This window comes from Carassius auratus, chromosome 27 (genome assembly GCF_003368295.1).
Source record: "Carassius auratus strain Wakin chromosome 27, ASM336829v1, whole genome shotgun sequence".
Lineage (NCBI taxonomy): Eukaryota > Metazoa > Chordata > Actinopteri > Cypriniformes > Cyprinidae > Carassius > Carassius auratus.
Window position 1 is genome coordinate 8,293,573 of NC_039269.1, and position 15,081 is coordinate 8,308,653.

At 36.9% G+C, this 15,081-nt stretch overlaps 1 protein-coding gene across 1 annotated transcript; it reads left to right on the forward strand.

Annotated features, from left to right (window-relative positions):
- The first annotated feature begins 679 nt into the window (after positions 1-679).
- Positions 680-15,054, forward strand: LOC113045329 (cullin-3-B-like). The gene is made up of 16 exons (XM_026205650.1): positions 680-891; positions 7,220-7,417; positions 7,878-7,991; positions 8,539-8,699; positions 8,845-8,959; positions 9,189-9,417; positions 9,544-9,689; positions 9,896-10,072; positions 11,362-11,532; positions 11,617-11,724; positions 11,893-12,017; positions 12,168-12,264; positions 12,969-13,103; positions 13,200-13,386; positions 14,125-14,270; positions 14,358-15,054. The coding sequence occupies exons 1-16, from the start codon at positions 808-810 to the stop codon at positions 14,487-14,489; spliced, it is 2,325 nt and encodes a 774-aa protein (XP_026061435.1). The 5' UTR covers positions 680-807; the 3' UTR covers positions 14,490-15,054.
- Positions 15,055-15,081: the final 27 nt, after the last annotated feature.

Below are 15,081 nucleotides of genomic sequence, written 5' to 3' on the forward strand. Positions count from 1 at the left end.
TAGTATCAAAGTATACAGTTTTTACCAAAATACATTTATGCCACATCTGAGCAGCCTTAAACCTCTTGTGTAAAGACACCAAAATACAACTTCAGAAGTGGTTCTGTGCCACCTTTGCAGTGTAAATTTGGCATAACTGTGTCATAATGTTTTATTTATTTGTGAAATATAGCCTAATACAAATATATTCATATATTTTAAGTGCTGCTTATGGGATGAAAGCTGCTTACTTAAGTGTCCCTAAACTTTAAGTGCAAATGTATAACTTCTGTCAGTCTATATAATAACGTACTATTTTTTTTATTATTATTATCTAAATATTCAATCTTCAAAACAAGCAATCTCCTATTAATGTCGAAATTAACCAGTCATTCATTTGAATTTCTCATAAATGTTATAAGAAATAAGACGTCTTCTAAATAATTAAATATAACGGTTAAATACAAACAATTATAGTTAGGAAACAAACTTTAAGAAAGACTCCCACACATGGCTGCTTAGAACTTCCGTATTATCAAACTTCATGACAGTGTTTTAAACTACGATACCGGTGAATCCATGGATGTTGATCTTTCCTCAGCGACAGACTGCTGTTTACCACATGTCAGCCCCAGCTGGCCCCCGTTCTCGCGATATTGGGTTCATTACAGTTAGCACAATCATCACTCTCGCGAGATGTCATCCAGTCGTCCGCCATCGCTGTAGAGACAGAGGGAGAGAGAAAGCTTCAGGGACTCAAACCTGGGGGGGAAAGAGGGCGATATTTGTCCGTGTTTCCCCTCAACACACCCACCCTAACATCTGTTGATGGCATCACTCCCTAACCCAAACATGTCCAACCTCAAACCCGGCACCAAGAAGGACACCAAGATGCGGATCCGCGCCTTTCCAGTGAGTATCAGCCGAGATGAGCGCGCCTCAGGCGGTAGAGGCTAGAACTCAAGAGCCGGGGATCGGGCAGAGCAACAGGCCACAGCTGGTTTAAGTGTTTTGAGGCTGAGTTTGAAAGCTTTGCTGAGACTACGGACTAGAAAATGCGTGTAAACGTGATAATATTAGCGTCAGGGTTTTAAAGATGTTAATATCTCTAATTTATTAGAAAGATGAGTGATTTGAAGTATTGATACAGCCACTGTAGAAAGTGTTCAAAACTCAATGATTCAGAGTCTTTATGTTTTGACAATAAAGCTGTAACGTTACATATGTACAGCTTTGTAGATCCTACAGGGACCGCGGAGTCTTTCCTTTAGATCTGCTTGTTTTCTTTCAGTGTTTAGGTCTGATTTTGGGTCTTGTGTTGTCAGACTGGCCTGTTGATGATTTGATGCCTCTCATGTTGATGTTGTGTGTTTTGGTTCTAACTGATTGTTGTCTATGTGTGGTGTTGATGGTTCATTTTGTTATTGCCTTTGGTGTTGTGTATATTGCCAAACTGATTACACTGGTTGTGTTGTCTGGTTTAATTTAGTTTCTTGTCATTGGTTGGTGTTTGGTGTATTTTGTTATGGTGTATGGTTTTCAGTCTTTTAGATGCCAGGACCTCCAAATATGATCATCCTTGTGTGTAGGACCCCTTTCTAAAATTGTAAAGGCAGCTATATATTTTTATGAATGAAGACACAATTTATGTTGTGAAAAATGCATATTGTTTGTAAAACGAGTTTCTATCACATGGTTTTTTTCTTGGTATTTACAGATAGATGTGTTATTTATTTACCATTTTCTATGATTTATTTATGCGAATGTAATTTTCTAATTCGTTGTTTATTTATTTGTATCGTTTTTATTATTTATTTTAAAATATATAAAAAAAATCTCAAAACCTGTATTATGTAAATGTGATTTTTTTTGTTTGTTGTGAATGTAAATAGTTTTTATTTTAATAACATTTTATTTTTTTATCCTTTTGTTATTTAACTTTAATTTATTTATTTTCCCTTAACCTTTTAGTAATGACGTAAATATAATTGTTTATTCAAATATATCTTATTTTTATTTATTTGTAATATATTTTTCATTACTTATTTTAGTAATTTTATTGATTTATTTTTTACATTTTATTTTCTAAAGCTTTTTACAAAACCCCAGCACTCTCTTGTAAGCCCCCTGTTGTTCATTTCAAAAACTTCTGGTATAGTCGGGTGTCATGGGTGTTGGTTAGTGTTTTTGTAGATTATCACACTGATGACTGTTGTCCTTTTTTGTCCTTTTGGTGTTTTTGTCTTTCACTGTCACTGCAGCACACTTTGCATCAGTGTGACGTGCAGCTCTCTGCAACATTCTGCAATTTTCTGTTCTTTTATTAGCTCCACTCAGAACTAATTATGTACATTGCAGGACAGTCGGTGTGGTGGTGATGCTCTGATGGAATGAACTAGGTCAGAATAACTTGATAATATGCAGAGAAGTGAAAATGTTTCCATGCAGTTATTTTCTGTTAGTGCATTAGAAATATTCTTCTCTTCAGTTTTGGAAACCCCCTGACACCTGTCAGCATGTACACAGAACTCAGGAATAACATTTTGGGTAAGATAAGTGGTAATAAGATATCTATCTCGTTCAGAAACAGCATTTACTTTGGATTGTATATGTCTCGCTCTGTTAGAGGAATTCATTAGAAATCTCACAGCTGCCTTAACTTCTTGGTCACAGTATTACCCTCTCAATAAGTGACCTGTGTTCTCATCTGATACACCGCACATGCTCTCAGCTCTCATCTGCATTCAAACGGTTTCTGCCTTGAAACATGAACATGCAGTTCATTGTTAAAGATCAGACCATCATAGACACATTTTTGTCAGAATTAGGGTTTTCAAAACCTGTTAGTGCACAAGCTAACTAGTTATGATTCTTCTGATTGTTCTTGCTTTATCCTCCAAAACTCAGCAGTCCTTTTAAGTGAAAATTGTCCATCTGACTTTAATTTTTTTTTCACTTGTTGTCCTGCGGCCTGCCCTTCAGTCACATTTGTTCACTGTTCCAGGATTCACCATTTTATAGAATTGTGCATAATTGTTTTATAATTATTATATACAATACACTGCTATTCTGCAGTTTCTTTCAAATAAATTATAATCTGCGCTGATGGGCTAGTGGTTACTGCGCCGACATATAGCACAGCTGTGCTCACGATGCTATATTATCAGTAAATATTTTTAATCAATAAAAAATATATTTAAAAAATTACTTTTATTAAGCAAGGATGGATTAAATTGATTGTGACATTTATAATGTTATGAAAGATTTCTATTTCAAATAAATGCTGTTTTTATTGGTGGGTTTTCACGTTGTTCTTATATCTTAAAAAAAGTCTCATGTTTTACATAAAAATATTAGGAGGCACAACTTTTCCACATTGATAATAATAATAATAAATAATTTGTGAATTTTTGTAAAAAAATTATTAGCATGATTTGTGACACTGAAGACTGGAGTAATGGCTTATTTAATTATTTTTTAGGAATTTTTTTTTTTTTACAAAAATTCACTAATTATTTCTTTTTTCTGTTTTGTCAGGAATAAAAACAAATATTAGGCCTATTAGTTAAAATGGTAATAATATTTCACAAATATGACTGATTTTAGTGTATTTTTGCTCACAAAATTCAGCCTTGGTGATCATAAGAGACTTCTTTTAAAAACATTGAAAAATCTTCACAACCTTGAAGTTTTGAGTATTAATGTAAGTCTTTTAACAAATTTTTTAACTTAAGTTTCAGACTTAATAAAAGACTAGAAGTGGTTATAATGTTCCTGTAGATTAAACAGTCTAGCATGGCACAGTGAATACATGAACTGATAAAAATGAACACTGTGTAAATGCGTCTGGCAAACTGATAAATGTTAAATGTGCTAATATCAGGGTTAGTGCTTAAGGGTAAATAAAGGTATGTCTTGCTGTACAAATACATTCTCTCTGGACTTACTTCATCAGTGTCTTAGCAGGGACATGACCTGAGCCTACAGAAACCCAGTTTGGAAACCTACGTACTTGCTTGACATATATGCACACGTTTTGCTTCAAGGATTATTGTTCATGGAAAAACTGGTTCCTCTTTGTGTTAACTTGACTTTTTCGAAAGTGCAACTCCACTGTCTTCAGGTAGCCTTTAAGCATAATGTTGGAAAAAGTGGATGGTAACACTCACACCCATACTGATTTTATCCATCAAAATGGCTTTAATCCACAGACTAGACTGCACAGGTATCAGGTCTCAAGACCTGTCTGTTTTAAGGCTTAGCAGAGAGAGACAGACAGGTGAGAGCGAGGCCTTCTCTGTGTCTGAATCTACAGTGTGTGTTACTTTGATCACAGGAGCTGTTACTAACACCGTGACAAGCATTATAATTAACATGAGCTGAATGTGTTGAAGTGTTGTGTTTTGACATGAATAATTACAAATGAAATTCACACATGATTGATTAGCCATCAGACCTGTTCCTTGTGAGATTAGCTCTGCTGAGTCACTTCAAGCTTATCAAGAGCTCTGGAGCTGGGCCGAAGGTTTGGTCGTAACTAGGGATGCACCGAATGTTCGGCAACCGAAATTATTCGGCCGAAAATAGCCAAAAAAGCACTTTCGGTGTTCGGCCGAATAAGTAAAAAGGCCGAATAAATTTTGCCGAACAATGACGTTTTTAATGACGCAATCAAATAACCCGCGTAGAGTGATATTATGCATATAGCGCTTTATGCAGCAAACATGTCAGCAGTGTGGAAACACTTTAAAAAGTGTCAGATAAAGATGCAAAAACGGCCGTTTGCAGACATTGTTCTGGATTTGGAAAAGCCGCTAGGTGATGGAGACTGTCAGGTGATGCACAGCGCAGGAGATGAAAACAGCTCAGAGAGTAAACGGGCTCGTACTACAGATGAGCCGCGCACAGTCTCGCTGTCTGACATGTTCGATGAGATCCTCCAAGAGAATAACCCATTTGCAAGACAGAGGACAAGCTCGACTGCTCAACAGTTAGATGGGCAGTGTTGTGCCTGAACGCGTTCATTGAACGATAGTTCATGAACTCGTTCATATTTTGGGCGAACGTGAACTGAACGTGCTGTATTACTGCCTGATGAACGTTACTGTCAACTCGTTCATTCTGGTGTCTGTGAACGGCACGCTCTCTCAGGTTAACTTCGTTCAGTAGGGTGCCAGATTTCTATAGAGCCTTCCTGGCGAAAGCCCGGCTAAAACACACCGTAAACGGGTCTTAATATGTAGCGAAAAAACACCCAATCTGGCAACACCAGCCACCAGTGGCGCACAGTCGTCCGCCGCATGCGCGACGCGTCATCAAAAAAAAAAAAAAAAGGTGACAGCAGCATGTAGCAAGAAGGTGTATGATCATTTAAAAGAATTTTTTATGATGTTTATGACAATGTCGGTGAGAATGGGAGACAAAGCATTAAAGCAACAATGGGGAAATGCTGTCCCCTCAATCCTAATTTTAAACCCTGGTTGGATAAGGATTCAAAATTGGATATTATATGAAGATGAAATCTGACGCATAGCTTCATTGTTAAAACTGATAAAATAATTGCTGTCTGTGATTCTATATGGGCTGTGGCAATAATCAAGGCCGCTTTCCTGACCTGGCGCAGATGGCACGCAGGTAGGCTCCTTGTATGGGAAATTAATTTAAGATTTTATTTATATTTTGGATTATGGTAACACTTTATAAGTAGTTTCTATTTTTAACTTTAACTAACAATGAAAAACCCTTATTAAAAGCATTTATTAATCTTAATGTTAACATTTACTAATACAGTATTAAAATTAAGTATCACATTTGTAATTTCTGAATTAAAAAGTATCAAAAGTGGTAGGCCTATTTGTTAAAATTGTTAATGCACTTATACTAACATGAACTAAATATTTTTTATTATCTTACATTAACGAAGATTAATAAATACCATAACAAATGTATTGCTCATTGTTAGTTAATGCAATAACGTTAACAAACATTATAAAGTGTTACTACCTATATTTTATATGTATTTTGTGAAAATTCTGAACTATTTTCAGTGTAGTAAAATAGTAGGCCTACACTGGGTTTCAACCATTTCATTATCTTGAAGACATTGTTCGTTTTGAAATGAGCAACTGTCAGAAAACTGCAATAAAATGTTCAACTATTCTGCAGGTACTCGTCTGCTCCATGCACAAGCACCAACAGTGAGAGACTGTTTAGTGCTGCATCTCATGTCTATACCTGCAAACTCAGAAGGACTGAAAAAGGTGACAGATTGGCAAAATAAATGGAAAAAATGCGAAACACCGTGTTCGGTATTCGGCCTTCGGCCTTCGGCCAAGCATTTCATTATTATTCGGCTTCGGCTTCGGCCAAGAATTTCATTTCGGTGCATCCCTAGTCGTAACGGAAAATTGATTTCGCTAGCCCAGTATCTGCCAAGGGTTGAGCATACGAGCGAGTGACCTGCACATTAAATGCACATTAGAGTGTTGTAAGTGAGTTGTTTTACTTTTAACGAGCCCGGAACCCAGTCCAGTTTCCTGTGCTGAATAAAGTCAATAAGATCTTTGGTAAGGTTGTGATGTGTGCAGAGAGAGCAAAGTGAATCTCAGGGTTGAGGTGATATACAATGCAGCTCAAAAGGTTGAGGCCAGTTAGATTTTATTCAGTAGATATGCATTAAATTGAGCAAAATTGACAGTAAAGCAATATGAAGGATGATGTGACACTGAACACTGGAGCGATGATGCTGAAAATGCATCCATTGCAGAAATAACATTTACATTTGAAAATAGATAGATAATAATATTTTGCAGTGTAATGTTGTTAGGATATTTTTGATCAAATAAATGTAGACCGAGTGTAATCAGAAACATTTAACTTTTGAATGATTGTTCACAATGTATATTATTTCACTTTATGACTAAAACTTACTTGCCAATACTACAAAAGTTTTGGCCATTACATGTAGTTGATAAATGTTACGGCAGTGTCATATCAGTGTTTCATCAACTTTTTAAACCTATGCTGTGTTTTGGCTACACATTTTGCAACCTTCCGATCAGAAAGAGTATGTATGCAGCTTTAATTAAGAATATAAATTGTTTAAATTAAATCTTAGTCCAATTAGAAACACTGCTAATTAAAAAAAACAATATTGGTCAATGCTGATATGGCGCATCTCTACTAAAACAGTTGGTATCTAATCGTCATAAGCGTTTCTATGTTTTGTTTGTTTTTGTAGATGACCATGGACGAGAAGTATGTAAATAACATCTGGGATCTTCTGAAGAACGCCATCCAGGAGATCCAGAGGAAGAACAACAGTGGGCTGAGCTTCGAGGAGCTCTACAGGAACGCATACACCATGGTGCTGCACAAACATGGGGAGAAGCTCTACACGGGCCTCAGAGAGGTGGTCACCGAACACCTCATCAACAAAGTATGAGCTCCTGTCTCACTCTTTCCTCTAAGGCTTTAGAGAAAACGTATGAAATCTGCATTCAACGTTTGAGGGTTAAAGTGTGTCATAGACTTTAGAAGGGAGTTAAATGTAGTCTAATAAGCTGTGAGCCACAAGAGACTGTGTGTTTTTACCTCAGCTTACTGCTTAAAATACCTGCTTAATGAATTTGACGGAGTGTGATGTGAATTGAAATTGAACAGATTGATTTGAGAAGATCTGAAGGACACTGTCTTCCAGCTTAACTACGTATATATTTATTTGTAGCTTAATGAAGACCCTGGGGTTTTATCTCTGGTGCTGGCTGTTAATGATGTCAGTTCTGGAGATGAAGCAGATGGCGGGAACCTGCCTGTCCCAGTGGTGATGTCATTGGATGAAACCCATGTGCTTGAGCTGCTCTCATAACAGCTTTCATTTTTTCCCCCCTTGGCTTCAGGTACGAGAAGACGTGCTTCACTCGTTAAATAACAATTTCCTGCAGACGCTAAACCAAGCGTGGAATGATCATCAGACTGCCATGGTCATGATTAGAGACATTTTGATGTACATGGTAAGTTGTTTAGACATTCTTTGGTGGGATGTAACTTTACAGATGTTCTAATGTTTTATTTGGTTTTTAGAGGGTTCAGGGAGGAACTCATGGATAAGGCAACCAACCAAAAAGTGTTAGTGATCCTTAACATTTACTGACCTGACTATAGAATGCTATCAGAAGATAGAGTCACTCGTTCCCTTGACAAAAACCAATAGGATTTTTCATTTGGCAATTAGATTAGGCTATAAATTACACCACAGTCACATGATTTCAATGTAACCATCACTAAAAATATCACAAGGGAGTTTTACTGATGTATTTATGTCATAGAATAAAATGAGAAAATATACTAACATGACCGTATTTCAGCCATTTATTCAAAAAAATAAATCATTTTGAAAATCTAATTATGATAGAACATCGTTTCTGTTTTGCTTTTGCATGCAAAAAAAGTGTCATCATGAAAATTTATTTGGAAATGAGACTTGAGAAAGAAATTTGGACACAACAAAGTCTGGATTTGAATCTGCATGAACATTTCTTTCTTTCTTTGTCTATCTAGGACCGTGTGTATGTTCAACAGAATAACGTGGAGAACGTCTACAATCTGGGCTTGATCATCTTCAGAGATCAGGTTGTGCGATATGGCTGCATCAGAGATCATCTCAGACAAACTCTACTGGACATGATCGCTCGAGAGCGCAGAGGAGAGGTGGTCGACAGGTGTGTGTGTGTCTTCTGTCATTCCATCTCTCGTCAAAGTGTTTTAGTTAAAGAATGAAAGCTTGTAGCTGGAAGTGTACTGATGCATACACAGTTGTAGAGGAATGGATTTTTATCTGGTTTGTGCTGACATGTTTTATGGCAGAGGAGCCATCAGGAATGCCTGTCAGATGCTGATGGTTTTGGGCTTAGAAGGTCGGTCCGTCTACGAGGAGGATTTTGAAATCCCCTTTTTAGACATGTCTGCTGAGTTCTTCCAGGTGAGCGCTGCTGACCATTTTGGATAATAACAGAAGATTTTCCAGTAAAGAAAAAAGGCTGAGAAGAACAAATTCAGTACTTGTGAGAAAAAAAAACTCAAATCAAATGCAAATTAATCAATTCAACTCGTTGCATTTGATTAATATGTTTGACTGGCTGCGTTGACCACTGTGTTATTTGTAATGTCTCTGTTTTTGTGTTTGTTTGTTCGTGTGTGTGTCTGTGCAGATGGAAAGTCAGAAGTTCCTTGCGGAGAACAGTGCAAGCGTCTACATCAAGAAAGTGGAGGCTCGGATAAACGAGGAGATTGAACGAGTGATGCACTGCCTGGATAAATCAACGGAGGAGCCCATTGTGAAGGTGGTGGAGAGAGAGCTCATCTCCAAACACATGAAGACCATCGTAGAGATGGAGAACTCGGGACTGGTCCACATGCTCAAGAATGGAAAGACAGAAGGTGAGCAGCTGTTTGGGTTTCGATCTGTCATCTAGCTCTGAGTGTCAGGAATTAGGCTTTCTGTTTTTCTCTCTTGCTTTATATTTGATTCAATTTCTCTCATCTTTTCTCACATTTCTGTGGCAGACCTGGCGTGCATGTATAAGTTGTTCGGTCGGGTTCCTAATGGGCTGAAGACGATGTGTGAGTGTATGAGCTGGTACCTCAGAGAGCAGGGTAAAGCGCTGGTGTCAGAGGAAGGAGAGGGCAAGAACCCAGTCGACTACATCCAGGTACACATTCACCAACACGAAGGAACAGCACAGACAATTAATTCAAAACAACAGGACTGGCTGAGTCTGATCCTGAATAGACACAGGAACAAATCTGCTAAGGTTAAGGAGTTCAGACTTGTAAAAATGTGTCAGTAAAGCAACCTCAACAAACTGTAGCTTTGTAATGAGTAGTAAGGATGCTCTTTTTCTTGTGAATCATTTAGGGTTTGCTGGATTTGAAGTCGCGCTTCGACCGCTTTCTGCAAGAGTCTTTCAACAACGACAGGCTCTTCAAACAGACTATCGCTGGAGACTTTGAGTATTTCCTCAACCTCAACTCCAGATCACCCGAGTACCTCTCGCTCTTCATCGACGACAAACTCAAGAAAGGAGTGAAGGGGGTAAGAAATTAGTCTTGGACCATATTTAGCTTATAAGATTAAAACTCTGCCTACAAATTTGGTCGCTTTTGTCTTCAGCATTGCCACAAAAAAATTTCTGTCCAACGAAAGTGAAAAGATTATGCATGTGAGTTGTTGTATAATTCAGACATGGATTAACCTGTTAACTGTCACTCACGTTTTTGAAGATAGACTTGAATGTGCATGATACAAACCTACATTTTTATAATTCATGACTGAAAACATTTTATAACATGATTTTGATGTGCCATTTACATGGTAATGCAATGTCTGATTTTAAAATGGGTTTTAAAGGATGAATTTTGAGATTTTATGTTTTCAAGTGATATATAACTTCTGATGATTTCTAAAATGTGATAGAGAAAAAGGCAACGAGGAAGTCTTTTTTTTTAAACAAAGGTCAAAGCTCCTTTTGTAATGTAGATTTCTGAGGGTGCACTCTTGTCATAAATTGATCTATTACTTTTCCTACATAATTTTTAACAAAAAATATTGGTATAATATATATTTGGGAGTCTTAGACCTTTCCAATGATATATAGTTTGTCAAGATTAGATTAAATTTGATTGTAATATAGTATAGTCAATGTAGGCGTCCCGTATGGGTGACATTTAACAGGTTAATTGATGAATGAACACCCACATGAACAAACAACACAACTAAAACTATTAAAAATCATTTTTATTCAATGAAATAAAATATCAATATTTGATTAAAAACATAGACTTAATGAACTTCAATGAATATGGAAAATGTTGCCTTGATAACTAACTGAAGTTCATGTTGAAGTTCTGAAAATACTGAAACTAAAAATAAAGCTAAAATGAAATATTTGCTATAAAATGAACAGAGAGCACAAAAAAATGTAAACTAAGAATTAGAAATGCAAAGCTAATTGAAAAATATAACTGTGGAAAATTATACGGTAAAATAGTGTTCCATTTGTTAACATTCGTTAACATGAATAACAAAAAAAAAAATACTTCTACATATCTACTAATGCATTATTTAAAAAACAAAACCAAATAAAAAACAATTTTACTTAATGGACCTTGAGCTAACATGAATTAACAATAAACAGTGTTTTCTAATGTTAACAAATATGAATAAATACTATAACAACTGTTGATCATGGTTAGCTAATGTGTTAACTAATGCTAACTAATGGGACCTCATTGTAAAGTGTTACCATAAATGCTATAACAGTTTAGAAATAATACTGAAACAAAGGTATTTATTACTGATCGATTAATTGTGTTTGTGTTTAGCTGACAGAACAGGAGGTGGAGTCCATCTTGGATAAGGCCATGGTGCTGTTCCGGTTCATGCAGGAGAAGGACGTGTTTGAGCGTTACTACAAACAGCACCTGGCCAGAAGACTCTTAACCAATAAGAGCGTTTCAGATGACTCGGAGAAAAATATGATCTCCAAACTAAAGGTGAGCATAATATTCTTCATTACTCTTCTTCACTGTATTCCTCTGTGTGTCTAATGTGATACTCGCTCTCTCTCTCTCTCTCAGACGGAGTGCGGTTGTCAGTTCACCTCTAAACTGGAGGGCATGTTCAGGGACATGAGCATCTCTAATACCACTATGGATGAATTCCGCCACCACCTGCAGACGTCACAGGTGCAGAGACACACACACACACACACACACACATTCACTAACTAGAACTACTGCACCCTAAGGGCTCATGTACACCAAGTCCACATTTACAGGAAAAGAACATTGAAACGATGCATCCATTTCCTTTGCACCAAATGCAAAACTGTGTGGTTTGTCTTGATGTTGCAGGTGTCTCTCTGTGGGGTTGATCTCACGGTGAGAGTTCTGACCACAGGTTACTGGCCCACGCAGTCAGCCACGCCAAAATGCAACATCCCTCCCTCCCCACGCCATGCATTTGAGGTCTTCAGAAGGTAAGACTCAATGAAAGTGAGTTAACAGTATTTAGGAGAAGCCGATATTCTCAGCTTGACATGTTATAATCACTTATGAAATGTGTCTGTATGTCAGATGTTTCTTCATTTGTAGCTTGGTTTCATGCTAATTCTACTCTGTCTGTGCAGGTTTTATTTGGCTAAGCACAGCGGCAGGCAACTTACACTCCAGCACCATATGGGTTCTGCAGACCTCAACGCCACCTTCTACGGAGCTATCAAGAAGGTACAGATATGCACAGAAAATAAATAAAATGTACTCATTTATTATACTGTATAATTTTTTTAAACTATATATATATATATATATATATATATATATATATATATATATAATTGTTTTTATTATTATTTTTTTATACAGATATTGCATTTCATGACACTTGCGCTTTTAATACCAAATAACCAAATATTATAACTGATAGAAATTGTAGAAATAATTATTAAATTGTAAACTTTATTTTAAATGTAAACATTTATAGACATTTAAAATACTGTTGAAATTACCGTAGTATTTTTGCAATTGCGTTTCATTCCAGTTTTACACACACACACACACACACACATATATATATATATATATATATATATATATATATATATATATATATATACTTATTTAAACATTTAAAACATATTTTATGTATTTAAATATTTAAAATATATAATGAATAAATTAAACCGCAGGATGCAATAATCAACAGTATGCTGTGCTGGGTAGCTCCACCCACAGTGGAATATCATTGGTCTAAATCCTCCTCCTCAAAACTGCTATTAAACAACAAACTTGTTCTGATTGCTTGTGATTTTGTTGCTTTACATGGCATTTTTTCTTTCAGTGAGGACTAAACACTAAGTCTATTTCTCACATGTTGGTTGTTTGTAATAAATGGTTACAGTTATTAAATAAATGGTTAATTGTCTCTTTAGGAGGATGGCTCTGATGTTGGTGTCGGTGGGGCTTTGCTAACCGGCTCGAACACACGGAAGCACATTCTGCAGGTGTCCACCTTCCAGATGACCATCCTCATGCTCTTCAACAACAGAGATAAGTTTACCTTTGAGGTGAGCCTCATGTGCACTTGTTCCTGGTCTAAATGCCTTGCTTATTACCCAATCGGTTTCTCCTTCACCTATGTCAACCCTTCTTTAACCCTTTAGGAGATCCAGCAGGAGACAGACATCCCCGAGCGTGAACTGGTCCGGGCCCTTCAGTCTCTAGCCTGCGGGAAGCCCACCCAGAGAGTTCTCACGAAAGAGCCCAAGAGTAAAGAGATCGAGAGCGGCCATTCGTTTACAGTCAATGACCAGTTTACCTCCAAACTGCACAGAGTCAAAATACAAACAGGTATTGTGCTGCCACAAGAGGGCGCTATTGATTCAGACTTAAGGGACGAAATAAAGTGAACGTCTGAAAGAAATCCAAGGTGTTTTTTTTTAGCTTTAAGGATAACTGTATGGTAGTTTACTCCTAAAGGCAGTGACATAATGGATAATTTACTTATAAATAACTCATCTCAGGTATTTATCTGATTAAATACTCTCTAGAATGAGAATGTTGTTTTCTTTGATATAATCTCACCCTTTCCTTTTTATAATAGCAAGTAGCAAATAATATTTGATCCTAGACCACAAAATCCATCTGATTTATACCAGTGAAATTTATACATCATTTGAAAGCTAAATAAATAAGCTTTGTTAGGTTGGGACAATATTTTGCAGAGATACAACTTTTTCAAAATCTGGAATATGATTTGCAAGAAGAGAGAAAACCACCTTTAAAGTTGTCCAAATGAAGTCATTTGCAATGCTTACTAATAATTAAAAATGAAGTTTTGATGTATTAACGGTAGGAAATTTACAAAATACTTTCATGGAACATGATATTTGCTTAATATCCTAATGATGCATAAAAGAAAAAATCAATCATTTGGACCGATACAATGTCTTGTTGGCTATTGCTACAAATATATGTGTGACTTATGACTGATTTTGTGCTCCAGGGTCACATATAGCACTTATTATTATTTTAAATTGGCTTCAAATGTAGACGTTTTTACAAACTCTTTGAATCCGTCTCCTGCAGTTGCTGCTAAGCAAGGCGAATCAGACCCGGAGCGCAAGGAGACACGGCAGAAAGTAGACGATGACAGGAAACATGAAATCGAGGCAGCCATTGTACGCATCATGAAGTCCAGGAAGAAGATGCAGCACAACGTTCTGGTAGCAGAGGTGAGCGTGTGTTCTTTGCGTGATGTCTATTAGTTTCAAAAATTGTATCTGTAAATTTCTAATGTTTGTTTGCTTGTGTCCCGTCAGGTGACCCAGCAGCTGAGGGCACGGTTCCTGCCGAGCCCCGTGGTCATTAAAAAGCGCATAGAAGGACTTATAGAAAGAGAATATTTGGCCCGGACGCCGGAGGATCGTAAAGTCTACACGTATGTCGCGTAGTGGATCACACGACCACGCTTGGAGATGAACGAGCGACACAAAGACAGGAAAAATAAAATAGTTCTGAACTGCTTTTCGCATGGACTGGAAAGTTCCTTTTAAATGAGATGAGCTCTGGGTAACGGACTAAAGCAAACCGAGTAATCACAAACCATACAATCTGGAATATAATCAGGAAGCAAACTAAGAAATCCATAATTGTGTGTGTTGTTGTGTTTTAATTAGGTCACTCCCACTCTTATGAGAATCTCCGCTATGAATGGATCCAGCTTCAGTCACTTCACCGTCTGACCCTCGTAGAGATCAAAATGAAAAGAATCCCTTGGGAAAATGTGAATGCACTGCACATGTTGTTGTTGTTTTTTTGTTTTTTTTTTTCAATACTGTATAAAAGGCAGAATTATTAAAACCCTAACAAAACAGCAAAAATATGGCAAAGAAATTCAATAAAAAATGTTGATATTGAGCCTTTGCTGCTTTCTTGCAGAAGCCGTTGTGGTAGCGTTGAGATGCAGAACACATCGATGCCGTTTTATTCCTGGTTTATTAAACAAATGTAAATGTTCTACACTGTCCCAGGTGAGCGTGTCTC

Excerpts from the sequence above, each read along its gene's own strand:
- LOC113045329 (XM_026205650.1), top strand. The coding sequence starts at position 808 with ATGGCATCACTCCCTAACCCAAACATGTCCAACCTCAAACCCGGCACC. Across the intron at positions 7,992-8,538 it reads GAGACATTTTGATGTACATG|GACCGTGTGTATGTTCAACA; the intron begins GTAAGTTGTTTA and ends TTGTCTATCTAG. Across the intron at positions 13,104-13,199 it reads GAGATAAGTTTACCTTTGAG|GAGATCCAGCAGGAGACAGA; the intron begins GTGAGCCTCATG and ends TTAACCCTTTAG.